General features: G+C 48.2%; 1 protein-coding gene and 1 gene segment (V, D, J or C); both read right to left on the minus strand.

The window, feature by feature from the left end:
* Positions 1 to 5,683: 5,683 nt before the first annotated feature.
* On the minus strand, positions 5,684 to 6,478 carry LOC123348632. The segment is given in 2 exon segments: positions 5,684 to 6,054; positions 6,304 to 6,478. Coding segments are annotated over 2 exon segments (399 nt in total).
* A 1,394-nt stretch (positions 6,479 to 7,872) lies between these two features.
* Positions 7,873 to 8,922, minus strand: LOC123348744. The gene is made up of 2 exons (XM_044986364.1): positions 8,724 to 8,922; positions 7,873 to 8,503 (listed from the first exon to the last, which is right to left on the minus strand). The coding sequence occupies exons 1-2, from the start codon at positions 8,767 to 8,769 to the stop codon at positions 7,890 to 7,892; spliced, it is 660 nt and encodes a 219-aa protein (XP_044842299.1). The 5' UTR covers positions 8,770 to 8,922; the 3' UTR covers positions 7,873 to 7,889.
* Between the last annotated feature and the right edge of the window lie 4,469 nt (positions 8,923 to 13,391).

Genomic DNA, 13,391 nt, shown 5'->3' on the forward strand with positions numbered 1-13,391 from the left:
CTGGCTAAGAGATGGCAGCACAAGGTCTATTGTGATGAGGACATGGACAAAGACGTTCCTGAAAGCATGGGATGCGGCAATTGGGACATCATGGTGGACATGGGACTGGTTGATACAGTGGAACGCCAGTTCTGGGCCCAGCAAACAAGCACAGACTGGTGGGACCGCATAGTGTTGCAGGAATGGGATGATTCCCAGTGGTTGCGAAACTTTCACACGCATAAGGCCCCTTTCCTGGAACTTTGTGAGTTGCTTTCCCCCACCCTGAAGCACAGGAATATCAAGATGAGAGCAGCCCTCAGAGTTGAGAAGCAAGTGGTGATAGCCCTGTGGAAGCTCGCAATGCCTGAACTGACAGCTACTGGTCAGTCGGGAATCAGTTTGGAATGGGTAAATCTACTGTGGAGGCTGCTGTGATCCAAGTAGCCAATGCAATCACTGAGCTGCTGCTATTAAGGGTAGTGACTCTGGGAAATGTGCAGGTCATAGTGGATGGCTTTGCTGCAATGGGATTCCCTAACTGTGGTGGGGCGATAGATGGAATGCATACTCTTATCTTGGCGCCGGACCAGTACATAAACCACAAGGGGTACTTCTCAATGGTACTGCAAGCACTGGTGGATTGACATCAACGTGGGATGGCCAGGAAAGGTGCATGACGCTTGCATCTTTAAGAACTCTGGGCTGTTTGATCAGCTGCAATAAGGGACTTACTTCCCAGACCAGAAAATTAATGTTGGGGATGTTGAAATGACAATAATTATCCTTGGAGACACAGCCTACCCCTTGCTCCCATAGCTCATGAAGCCATACCCAGGCAGCCTGGACAGTAGTATGAAGCAGTTCAACTATAGGCTGAGAAAGTGCAGAATGGTCGTAGAATGTGCCTTTGGACGTTTGAAAGCACGCTGGCGCAGTTTGCTGACTAGGTTAGACCTCAGTGCAACCAATATTCCCATTGTTATTGCTGCTTGCTGTGTGCTCCATAATATCTGTGAGAGTAAGGGGGAGACGTTTATGGTGGGGTGGGAGGTTGAGGCAAATCACTTGGTTGCCTATTTTGAACAGCCAGACACCACAGCAATTAGAAGAGCACAGGTAGGCGAACTGTGAATCAGAGAGGCTTTGAAAACCAGTTTCATGACTGGTCAGGCTATCATGTGACAGTGTTTGTGTTTCTCCTTCGTGCAAACCCAGCCCCTTTGTTGATTTTTAACTCCCTGTAAGCCAACCAACCTCCCCGCTTTGATCACAGCTGGCAAAGGAAATAAAGTCACTATTGTTTTGAAACCATGCATTCTTTCTTTATTAATTTAAAAAAAGGGAGATAACTGATAAGGTATCCCAGATGGGGCAGGGTGGGGTGGTGGAGGAGGGAAGGACAAGGGCACATTGCTTATTGTAGCCACACTACAAATCAAAACTGCTTGAATGACAGCCTTCTGTTGCTCGGGCCATCCTCTGTAGTGGAGTGGCTGGGTGCCGGATCCTCTCTCCCCTGTGTTCTTGAGTATCTGGGTGAGGAGGATATGGAACTTGGGGAGGAGGGCAGGAGGTCGTACAATGGATGCAGTGGTGGTATGTGCTCTTGTTGGCTTTCCTATGGGTCCAACAGACACCTGAGCATGTCCGCTTGCTCCCCCATTAACCTCAGCATTGCATCCTGCCTCTTCTCATTGTGGTCACTTAATGCTTTCCTGGACTCAGCCACTGAATGCTTCCATGCATTCAGCTGTGCCCTATCAGTGTAGGAGGACTGCATGACCTCGGAAAACATGTCATCATGAGTGCGTTTTTTTTTTTTTGCCTTCTAGTCTGCGATAACCTCAGGGACAGAGATGATAGGAGGAGCATAGACACATTTGCATCTGCGGGAGGATAAACAGGGAGAGTAAAATTTAAGATGATACATTTCTGAGAACAAAAGGGAGACTCTTTCACAGTGAATCAAGCAATTCACAGCAGACAGCACATGTGCTTTAGGTACAAGGTGACATTTTGCCTTTTATATTGAGTGCCTTTCAGTATGGTGACACATCACACACTTCTGGGCAACAGAATTTGGTTTCCAGGCAGCCATGGTAAGCCAAAGGGTACGTGAGTTTGGCTTCTAATGCCTTGATAACATGTGGGAATGTTTTCAAACTGCAGTGTCCTTCTTTCCCATAGCAAGGAATCCCAGTTGGGTTTCACATTTAAAAGGAGGGGCTGCAGTTTTCAGGTGGATGTGCAGCACACACCTTCCCCCACCCCTCTGAGTGGCTATTTGGGATGATCCCTTTTAGCCAAGTGTGATGGAGTAGGAACTGTCTGTGGGGGGGATGGGAGAGCAGGGGGTGACTTTAGGTGAGGGACAGGACCTGAGCCTGTAACCTGAGCCAGGCAGGGGGGAGGGGGGAAAACACCTTTGCCCGGGAAGCTGGACAAAGGAGGGAGCCTGCTAGAGAGGGTTTGGTCAGTTTCGGTTTTGGGTTGGGTGGTGGAATTCAGGGAATCCCAAGCTGGGATCCAAGCACCCTGAACCCCCAGAAGGACCAGATTGAGGGGTCCTGGTTGTGCCTACAAGCTCTGCTGTAGACTGCATTCCTGTTGTCCAATAAACCTTCTGTTTTACTGGCTGGCTGAAAGTCACTGTGAGTCCCAGGAAGAGGGGTGCAGGGCCTGACTCCCCCATACTCCGTGACACCAAGCACAAACAGCCCAGCATGAACGGGGTCCTTTTCCTGTTCCCTTACAAAAATTCCCCTATTTCAACCAGGTGACCATGAATGTTATCACTCTACTGAGGCTAACACAGAAAAATATAGACCAAATGTTGCTTGAATGTGACCAAAACCCAAAACCCTTCGCTTCCATGCTTTGTGCTGCAATGATTCCAGAATACTTGCTACTGGCTTGGTGTGGTAAAGTGTCCTAGCGTGGAGGATGAAATAAGGCAGCCCTGCCCAGAAACCTTCTGCAAAGGCTTTCAGATACCTCCAGGAGAGCTTCATGGAGATGTCTCTGGAGGATTCCTGCTCCATCCCCAGACATATGAACAGACCTTTCAAGTAGCTGTACTGGCCATGAATGCATCCCAGTTCTTCCGGGCAAATCAAACATTAAACACTATTGCTTTTAAACCCTGTACTGTAGTTACAAATGTGCACTCACCAGAAGTGCCTTCTTCTCCGCCTTCACAGACGGGGATCCCGCTGCCTTGGGAGGGTATTGGTTCCAGAGTGATGAAAAGGCCCGGCTGCCCGGGAGAACGGATTCACTGCTTGCCTGTTGCGCATTCTCCTCCTCCTCCTCCTCATCCACAAAATACTCCTCCATGTTGCATGAGGCTCCTCCCTTGCAGGTGTCCATGGTCAGTGGTGGGGTAGTGGTAGGATCCCCCCTAGAATGCCATGCAGCTGATCATAGCAGCAGCATGTATCAGGCTCTGACCCAGAGAGACCATTTGACTCCATTGTCTTTTGGTAGGCTTGCCTGAGCTCCTTGACTTTCACACGACACTGCTGTATGTCCCTGTTGTAGCCTCTGTCCATCATGCCTGTGTGATTTTGGCCTATATATTAGCATTTCTTCTTTTTGATCAGAGTTCTGCCTGCACAGATTCCTCTCCCCATACAGCAATCAGATCCAGTGTCTCCGGTTCATTCCATGCTGGAGCTCGTTTACGATTCTGGGGGTAGAAGTTCTGCTGAGCTAGCCATGCTGACCAAACAGGAAATGAAATTCAAAAGTTCCTGGGGCTTTTCCTGTGTACCTGGCTGGTGCATCGGAGTCAGGGGCGGCTCTAAGAATTTGGCCGCCCCAAGCAGGGCGGAATGCCACAGGGGGCACGCTGCCGGGCGCCGGACCCGTGGCTCTGGGGGACCTCTTGCAGGCGTGCCTGCGGAGGGTGCGCTGATCCCGCGGCTCTGGTGCAGCTTCCGCAGGCATGACTGCGGGAGGTCCACCCGAGCCGCGGGACCAACGGACCCTCCGCAGTCATGCCTGCGGGAGATCCACTCTCCCGCGGCTCCGGTGGACCTCCCGCAGGCATGACTGCGGAAGGTCCGCCAGAGCCTCCTGCCGCCCTGCCGGCAAAATGCCGACCCACGCACACGCTTGGCGCGCTGGGGTCTAGAGCCGGCCCTGATCGGAGTTGAAAGTGCTGTCCAGAGTGGTCACATTGGAGCACTCTGGGATAGCTCCCGGAGGCCAATAATGTTGATTTCCATCCGCACAACCCCAAATTCGACCTAGCAAGGTCAATTTTAGTGCTACTCCCCTCACTGGGGAGGAGTACAGAAGTCGATTTTAAGAGCCATTTAGGTCAAAGGAACGGGGTGCTTGTGTAGACACATTCATTATAAAATCGACCTAACATGGCTAAATTCGATCTTATCCTGTAGTGTAGACCAGGGCATGGAAAGGGCAGGTAACGGCAGGTGAGACACTGCCAGAAGAGGGCGCTCCTGGACTGAGAGAACTAATTCCTTAGGACGGCCATCAGGAGGCGCCGCCCCTGTGAGTCTGAACCTCTGTCACACTCTTCTACCTATTCTCATGTTTAATAGCTGCAAAACCTGACTCATGTTACGGAAAGGGATTTATGTGGGCAGTTCTTTGGCTAGTGGCCTCTGTTGTTAAATGCCTTAAGCCCCCGCCCCCCAGTAGTGTTCTAAAGAAGAATTATTTTGGTCAGTTCTTTTTACGAGTTCCTTCATGCAACTCCTTCACGAGTTCCAGCTTCATTATTCACTCATGCCCCAGACATTTCCATCTTTTCTGGGTATCTTGGGAGATAAGAACATGTTCAGCTTCCTTAGTCATTTATTTCAAATTGCACCTAGTATTTCCCTGAGGAATAACCTTTTCAAAGCATTAAGATGTCTGTCTAACTGCAGTAGATTTTCAGATTTCAGATTTATATGTTAAGGTAGAAATAACATTTGAGTAGAAAGTTCATAGTTTGGCCCTTAAATTGTAGCTTTCCAATGAACAAGTCTTGTTTAAACCGGTAAATGGTTGGTGGAAATTCATTATCATGTTAGCCAATGACCCTTTGGAACTCATTGGCATAAAATATATAAGTGATGTCAACAGTTTACCAGGCCTTTAAAAAAAAGTGAGATGATTTTATGGATAAATTCAAGAGTTTCCCTAATGAAGACTTAAAAATTGAAAGATGGATAAACTTTACATCTCAGACAAACTGATATTTAGGTGAGAAACACCCCTATCAGAGATAATCCCATAACAACTATCCATTGGAAGGTGTCTTATCCCTTCCTCTGAAACAGCTGGTAGTAGATAGTCAAAGAGTGAACACTGAACTGAATGGCCCTCTGTTCTGATCCAGTATGGTAAATGCAGTGTTCCTATCTTCCCAATTTCTACCTCATTCCATTTTTGAAGCCTTCACATAGGAGACACCAGGGGAGTTGCAGGAGGAATGAATTGCAATTCATTCACAATGTCACATAATTTAATGGGTCAGAGCCTCCGCTGTTGTGAACTGGAGTAGCTCAACTGTTTCCTCTGAAGGGCACTGCTTCAAAACAAATGAGAAACTGGACCAGTTAAAACCAGCTTGGGCTCTGCCCCATTCACTCCAGGGGAGATAGACAGGCAGATTTCCACCACTAGGAATCTGGCACATTCACTCCATAGTTGCCACACAAATGTATATCATTTGGTCAACTAGGCCACAAAAATCTGTGTCCCGTCATCTTCCCCTAGTGGTTTTTTGTGCAGCGACCCTGCTGGGTGCAATCACTGTGTTGCTCATGCCACAGTAGTAGACAGCAGAGTCGCTCAGTTCACTCGAGTTTTTCTTTAGGTGGAAGCTCTCCTGTTTCTCGGGTGTGGCGGAGAATCCTCGCCTGCTCTTTCTCTCCTCCTCATCCGATGTTTCATACTGTGTCAGCAAGAGGCGAGGGGCTTCATTTGGGTACTGCTCGTACCACCAGAGCGTGGGAATCGGGGTGTTGTCATAGGTGCATTTCAGCAGCACTGGTTCCCCTTGGGATACAGTCACTCCGTCATCAGGTTGTGTCACTGACTCTCCATTAGCCCCTTCTGGAAAAAAATAGAAGTTTACGTAGAGACAGGGGTGGCTCTTGGCTTGAACTTGCAATGTTTATCTACCTCCCAAGCTTTCAGATGCTGGAGGGAGGGGAAGGTTTATAAACAAAGGGTTAGAAAAAGAAAGTAGGGCTAACTCCGTATCACCTGGAACAGGATGCAACTGCACTTCAGTTATGGCCATTTACACCAGCTGCCACCTGGCCCCATACAGAGCTGAAATGGCCCAGACACGCTACTCACCCAGAACTGGAAGTAGTGTAAGAACAGACACCCAGGGGAAGAACATATTTCAGGGATGAAGTGGGATGGAACCTTCTCCCCAGTCCCCACAGCCCAAGAAGGAAGCTTCTTCCTCTCCTTCCCCAGCTTTGAGGAGGAGCTGGGAGAAGGAGGTTTTACTCAGGGAGATGACGCCTTAAATACATAGGCAGCTTTTTTTTTTAATGGCGCTGGTCTCCTCTGGGCGGGCGCTGGTTTCCTCTGCTGAGTGACTGCGGTGCTAACCACGCAGCCAGTCCGGTGCTGCCCCTGCACTCGGCTCTCTGGCTGCTGCACAGAGCTGGAGGGAAGGGGGAGGAGAAATTGCGGGGGCGGGGGGGATCCGAGACCACGTTAAACAGCGGGGCTCTGAACTGCCCGCCTGAGACCGCGCTGCCTGGGAGGCGAGTCGGTGATAGAACAGCGGCCCCTTGTGGGGAAAGTGGAGGAAGTTTTGCTAAGCAGCTCAGTATTTTTTCTTACTTTTACTCCAGTCGGACTATCCCGTGTTCAGTTACTGCAAAATCTGGCTGACATCGTGGGAAAGGAATTCGGGTCAATCCCGCAGCTGGAGTAAATCAGTGTAGTTCCTGGAAAGAAGGCACAAAACGGTTGTTTGCTCTTGCTTTCAAGGTGGGAGCGGAGACGACATGTACCCAAAACCACCTGCCACAAGGTTTTTTCCCCATCAGGCATTGGGAGCTCAACCTAGAATTCCAGTGGGTAGCAGGGACTGTGGGATAGGTACCCACAATGCACCATTCCCTGAGTCGATGCTACCCACGGTATTAAGGACTCACTCTACCGACCTAATGCACTTAGTGGGGACATGCATTATCGACTGTATAAAATCAGTTGCTAAAGATCGGCTTCTATACAATTGACCTAATTTGTAGTGTAGACATGCCCATATAAGTGAGCGTGCCAGGATAAAAACCTTGGGATGTTATTAGAGATTTTAAACAGAAACTTTCCGAATTTACTTTAAAAGGGCTTAAAATTTGGAAGGTGAAATAAATCCTTCTTCAAGACATAAATCAATAGAGATAATTACACAGAGCGAGGGGAAAACCTCCTATAAGGGAAGTTACTTCATAACTACCCACTCTAGAGCGCCTTTCACCTGCCTGTGAAGTAGCTGGTAGTAACTACAGTCAGAGCGGAAATACTGTGCTTGACGGCTGTCTGGTCTGCTCCACACCTGTAATTTCAGTATTTCTGCCTGGTGGAGATGGATGGCAGGAGAGAGATCACTTGATCATTGCCTGTTAGGTTCACTCCCTCAGGGGCACCTGGCATTGGCCACTGTCGGTAGACAGATACTGGGCTAGATGGACCCTTGGTCTGACCCGGTAGGGCCTTTCTTATGTTCTTATGCCTTTCCCTACTTCACTTCAATTTCTGGATCACTGCATTTCGGAAACCAGCAAAACCTTCAGACAATAGACACAAGGGCAGTTATGGGAGGTAGAAATTGTTGAAAAATTAAACGAGATTTATATTCTGTTTCCTCTAGGAATATGGAACATTTCAATTTTTGAGAGACCCCAATGTCCTATTTTAATGGCTCAGATCCTCAGCTGATAGGAACCAGTGCAGCTCAGCTGACTCCTGTGCAATTCCTCACTGATTTTAAACATTTTGAGGAACTGGATCATTTGCTTCCCCTGAGCTCCACCCAGTCCCAGCAGCCTGGGATCTGGCCCGTTGACTCCTGTGTAGCTCTGCACATTTACACCCTGGGGATGGGATTCACTGACTCCACTGGCGCGCTGCAAAGTCTGTTCCTCTGGGGCTCTAACCCACACATCCTTAGTGCCGCCTCCTCTCCCCCCCGCGGGTTTCTGTGCAGCGACTCTGCCGGGCGCAATCACTGTGTCGCTCATGGCGCAGTAATAGACGGCGGAGTCGCGCAGTTCACTGGAGTTTTTCTCCAGGTGGAAGGTCTTCCCCTGTTTGTCGGGTGTGGCGGAGAATCCTCGCCGGCTCCTTCTCTCCTCCTCACCCGATGCTCCATATTGTGTCAGCAAGAGGCGAGGGGCTTCATTTGGGTGTTGCTCGTACCACCAGAGTGTGGAAGTAGTATAGGAAGTGTCATAGGCGCATTTCAGCAGCACTGGTTCCCCTTGGGACACAGTCACTCGGTCATCAGGTTGTGTCACGGACTCTCCATTAGCCCCCTCTGGAAAAAAAATAATAAGGTGCTTATATCGAGCTCTACACGGCTCTTGGCTTGAACCCGCAATGTTTATCTACCTCCCAAGCATCCAGAGACTGGAGGGACGGTACGGCTAACTCCGCATCGCCTGGAACAGGATGCAACTGCACTTCAGTTACGGCCATTTACACCAGATGCCACCTGGCCCCACACAGAGCTGAAATGCTGCAGACACGCTACTCACCCAGAACCGGAAGTAGTGTGAGAACGGACACCCAGGGGAGGAACATATTTCAGGGATAAAGTGGGATGAAAACTTCTCCCCACAGCCCAAGAACGAAGTTTCTTCCTCTCCTTCCCCAGCTGTGAGGAGGCGCTGGGCGGGGAGGTTTTACTCAGGGAGGAGACGCCTTAATACATAGGCAGCTCCCTGCTTACTGGCGCTGGTCTCCTCTGCTGAGTGACTGCGGTGCTAACCACGCAGCCAGTCCGGTGCTGCCCCCGCCCTCGGCTCTCTGGCTGCTGCACAGCGCTGGAGAGAAAAGGGGAGGAGAAATTCCGGGGGCGGGAGGATCCGAGACCACGTTAAACAGCGGGGCTCTGAACTGCCCGCCTGAGACCGCGCTGCCTGGGAGGCGAGTCGGTGATAGAACAGCGGCCCCTTGCGGGGAAAGTGGGGAACATTTTCCCTAAACCGCTCTCCAGTCGGACTATCGCATGTTTAATAGCTGCACAATCTGCCTGATATTATGGGGAAGGAATTCGGGTCTATCCCGCATCTGGAGTAAAGTAGTGTAGCTCCCCTGGGATGAATTGAGCTACACCAAACCCTTGAATAGCTAGCTAAACTGTACTGAAGAACTGGGAAGAAAAGATTATGGTCTGAAAGTGCAGGAAGGATTCACAATCAAATGTCACACAGGGCACAGACGTGGCTGCACTATTCCTGTCTTTTTAGGACAGTTTTTACATGTTTTGTATGCTGATAAATCCCAAACACGTCCTTTCTCTATCATCTAGCCCCGTTTAGAACTGCCGAAAGGCATGTGTGCATTGACAGATGTTTTGGCTTCATTCTTCATACATGTCCCGGCTATTTCCACCTTATTCCAAAATTTAATCAGAAAATAAGGAGTTGTTCAGCTATCTGGTAAATCTCATCATTTGCTGTAAATCTATTCCATTTAATACCTAATAGTTTCCTGCTTTATTGCCTTTTGAAAGCATTTCATGTCTGTTTGTAACTGTGCGGATGTCCAGCTTTCACATTGACAGGTTTAAGTGGAATAACATTTGAGTTGAAGGTTGGTCGGTTGGTCTGTAAGTGGTAGATGTTCGTTGAACAAATCTTATATAAACTGGCAAATGTTACATGGAAATTCATTATCAAGTAAGCCGACAAGCCTTTGGAACTCACTGCCACCAGAGATACCAATGAGGGCAGCAGCGTGGCAGGATAAATAAACCTTGGGACATTATTAGATATTTCTAAAAAAACCCTTTCAGAATGTACTTCATAACTACCCACTCTAGAGCGCCTTTCACCTGCCTGTGAAGTAGCTGGTAGTAACTACAGTCAGAGCGGAAATACTGTGCTTGACGGCTGTCTGGTCTGCTCCACACCTGTAATTTCAGTATTTCTACCTTTCCCGACTTCACTTCAATTTCTGGATCACTGCATTTCGGAAACCAGCAAAACCTTCACACAATAGACACAAGGGCAGTTATGGGAGGCAGAAACTGTTAAATTCTGTTTCCTCTAGGAATGTGGAACATTTCAACTTTGTAGAGACCCAATGTCCTATTGTAGTGGCTCAGATCCTCAGATGATATGAACCAGTGCAGCTCAGCTGACACCTATGCAGTTTCTCACTGATCGAAAACATTTGAGGAACTGGATCTTTTACTTCTATGAAGTTTCAAGAGTTTGGGATCAGGCCCATTGACTCCAATGGAGCTGTGCATATTCCCACACCCTGGGGATGGGATTCACTGACTCCAATGGCCCTGTGCAAAGTCTATTCCTCTGGGGACCTAACCCACACATCTTTCGTGCCGCTTCCTCTTCCCCCAGCGGGTTTTTGTGCAACGACTCTGCTGGTTGCAAAGTGGCCATGTCTACACAGGCGAATTAAAGTGCTCTAACTCGCTGGCTCACGAGTGTGAAAAAAACACATCTGAGTTGTCATTAACATACAGCTAAGGGTGGCCTAAAATCCCTCCTTTACTTGTAAAGGGTTAAGAAACTCAGATAACCTGGTTGGCACCAGACCAAAAGGACCAATAAGGGGAGAAGATACTTTCAAATCTGTGGGGGAAGGTTTTTGTTTTGTTCTCCTCTTTGGGTGTTCTCTCGGAGCCAGAGAGGGACCAGGGGTAGGGAAAACATCTCTTAAAACCCTGCCTGAAATAAGATCTAGGATTACAAAATTGTAAGTAAAGCAGGGAAAGGTGTTAGATTATCTTTTGTTTTAGCTTGTGAATTTTCCCTTTCCTAGAGGGAGGTGTATTCCTGGTTTGTTTATTTGTTTGTTTTGGCTGGTTTTTTTGTAACTTTAAAGTTTTGCCTAGAGAAAAATTCTGTTTTGAATCTGATTACCCTGTAAAATTACCTTCCATCCTGATTTTACAAAGGTTCTTCTTTATTTTTTCTTTATAATAAAGTTCTGTTTTTTAAGAATGTGATTGGTTTTTAGTGTCCTAAAAACCCAAGGGTCTGGTCTGTGCTCACCTGGTTTACCTATTTGGTTGGTAGATTATTCTCAAGCCTCCTCGGGAAAGGGGGTGAAGGGGATTGGGAGGATATTTTAGGGGAACAGGAACTCCAAGTCATCCTTTCCCTTAAATCTTTGTCTAGCTCACTTGGTGGTGGCAGCAATACCGTCCAAGGGCAAGAAGGGATTTGTGCCTTGGGGAAGTTTTAACCTAAGCTGGTAGAAATAAGCTTAGGGGGTTTTTCATGCAGGTCCCCACATTTGTACCCCAGAGTTCAGAGGGAGGAGGGAACCCTGACATGAGTGCAGCAAGTTCGACTGCTTTAAAGCGCTATGCTGGAGGTGGAACTTTCTAGTGTAGACTTAGGCTACATCTACATTTGCAGATGTAGAGCACTGGGGCTTAAAGCAGCCCTCAGAGGCCTGGTCTACACTACGCGTTTATACTAAATTTAGCAGCGTTAAACCGATTTTATGCTGCACCCGTCCACACAACGAAGCCCTTTATATCGATATAAAGGGCTCTTAAAACCAATATCTGTACTCCTCCCCGACGAGGAGAGTAGCGCTCAAATCGGTATTGTCATGTTGGATTAGGGTTAGTGTGGCCGCAATTCGACAGTATTGGCCTCCGGGAGCTATCCCACAGTGCACCATTGTGACCGCTCTGGAAAGCCATCTTAACTCGGATGCACTGGCCAGGTAGACAGGAAAAGCCCCGTGAACTTTTGAATTTCATTTCCTGTTTGGCCAGCGTGGAGAGCTCACCAGCACAGGTGACCATGCACAGCTCATCAGCACAGGTGTTGTGTATTTGGTTGTCATGGTTTTTGTTGCTATGGCAACTGAGTTGGATTATTATGGGTTAGCTCAGCCAGCTTCAGCCGGCTGAGTGAGCTCTCTGTCTCTGTAAATAAAATGGTGGTTTTGTTAGCTGTCTGCTGTCTGGCCTCAACTGATTTCTTCCTAAACCAGCTCCCCCCAAGGATATAACAAGTGGCGACGAGGGTGGGAGTCCGGTGCTGTTCCAGTAACAGAAGGAAGTAGAAGTCAAGGTAAAGAACAAACAAACAAAAAAGCTGCTTGTTTGCACTGACTGTGAAAGTGAAACTAAAATCATGGCTACTCTGACCAGGCCACTGGAACCTTTTGATGAGAATATAGAGCAGTGGCATGTGTATACTGAGCGTTTTGAGCTTTTTTTTATTGCAAATGACATTACAGAAGTGAAGAAGGTGCCAATATTCTTAAGTGTTGTAGGGGCTAAAACCTACTCTCTGCTACGCAGCTTACTACAACCTGTTAAGCCAGCGACTAAATCTTACAGTGACATTGTGGAAATCCTGGGGTCCCATTTTTCCCCAAAACCACTGGTAATTGCTGAAAGATATAGGTTCCACAAAAGAGACCAAAAGGAAGATGAAACAGTTGTACAATTCGTAGCCATTTTAAAAAAGCTAGCAGAACACTGTGAATTTAAAGAGATGTTAAATGATGCCCTGCGTGACAGGTTAGTGTGTGGCCTGTACAGTGAAGCTATACGGAAGCGCCTACTGACAGAGGCTCAGCTTACCTTACAGAAGGCTGTTGATATTGCTGTCTCCATGGAACTGGCTACAAGGGAGGCGCAATACATCGGTGCATCCCCTAGGGTGCAAAAAGTGTCACAAGAACCGACCCACAAAACTGTGCAGAGTCAAGAATGTTACCGCTGTGGTAAGCCGGGTCACCAGGCATCAGAATGCTGGTGTAAGGACCTGGTGTGTCGACACTGTGGCAAAAAGGGACACATTGAGTGTGCCTGTAAACAAAAGAAAAAGAGGCCTGTGGTCTGGCCGACAAAAAGAGGAACCCTGCATACCATAGAGCAGACCCAGGATGATCAAGGTGACACCTCATCGCAAGAGGAAGTGCTACTGCATGTTTTGTCTTTGGCAATGGGCTCACATGAATACTGGGTAACCCCGTTATTGGATGGCAAACCTATACGCATGGAACTGGACACCGGTGCAGCCGTCTCGCTGGTCTCAGAGACTGTGTATAAAGAAAAGCTACAGCATCTTCCGCTTAAGGCAACAAAAACTGTTCTGAAGACGTATACGGGAGAAGCTGTGCCCATGTTGGGCACTATTGATGTTAAGGTGGAGCTCAATGGACAGGCTGCTAAATTGCCACTGTTTGTGGTGAGAGGTAACTAC

This window comes from Mauremys mutica, chromosome 13 (genome assembly GCF_020497125.1).
Source record: "Mauremys mutica isolate MM-2020 ecotype Southern chromosome 13, ASM2049712v1, whole genome shotgun sequence".
In the NCBI taxonomy this organism is placed as follows: domain Eukaryota; kingdom Metazoa; phylum Chordata; order Testudines; family Geoemydidae; genus Mauremys; species Mauremys mutica.

Bases quoted from the DNA above. Each gene is read 5' to 3' on its own strand.
- LOC123348744 (XM_044986364.1), bottom strand. From the start codon at position 8,769: ATGTTCCTCCCCTGGGTGTCCGTTCTCACACTACTTCCGGTTCTGG. The intron at 8,504-8,723 runs GTGAGTAGCGTG...TTTTTTTTCCAG, and splicing joins CACACTACTTCCGGTTCTGG to AGGGGGCTAATGGAGAGTCC.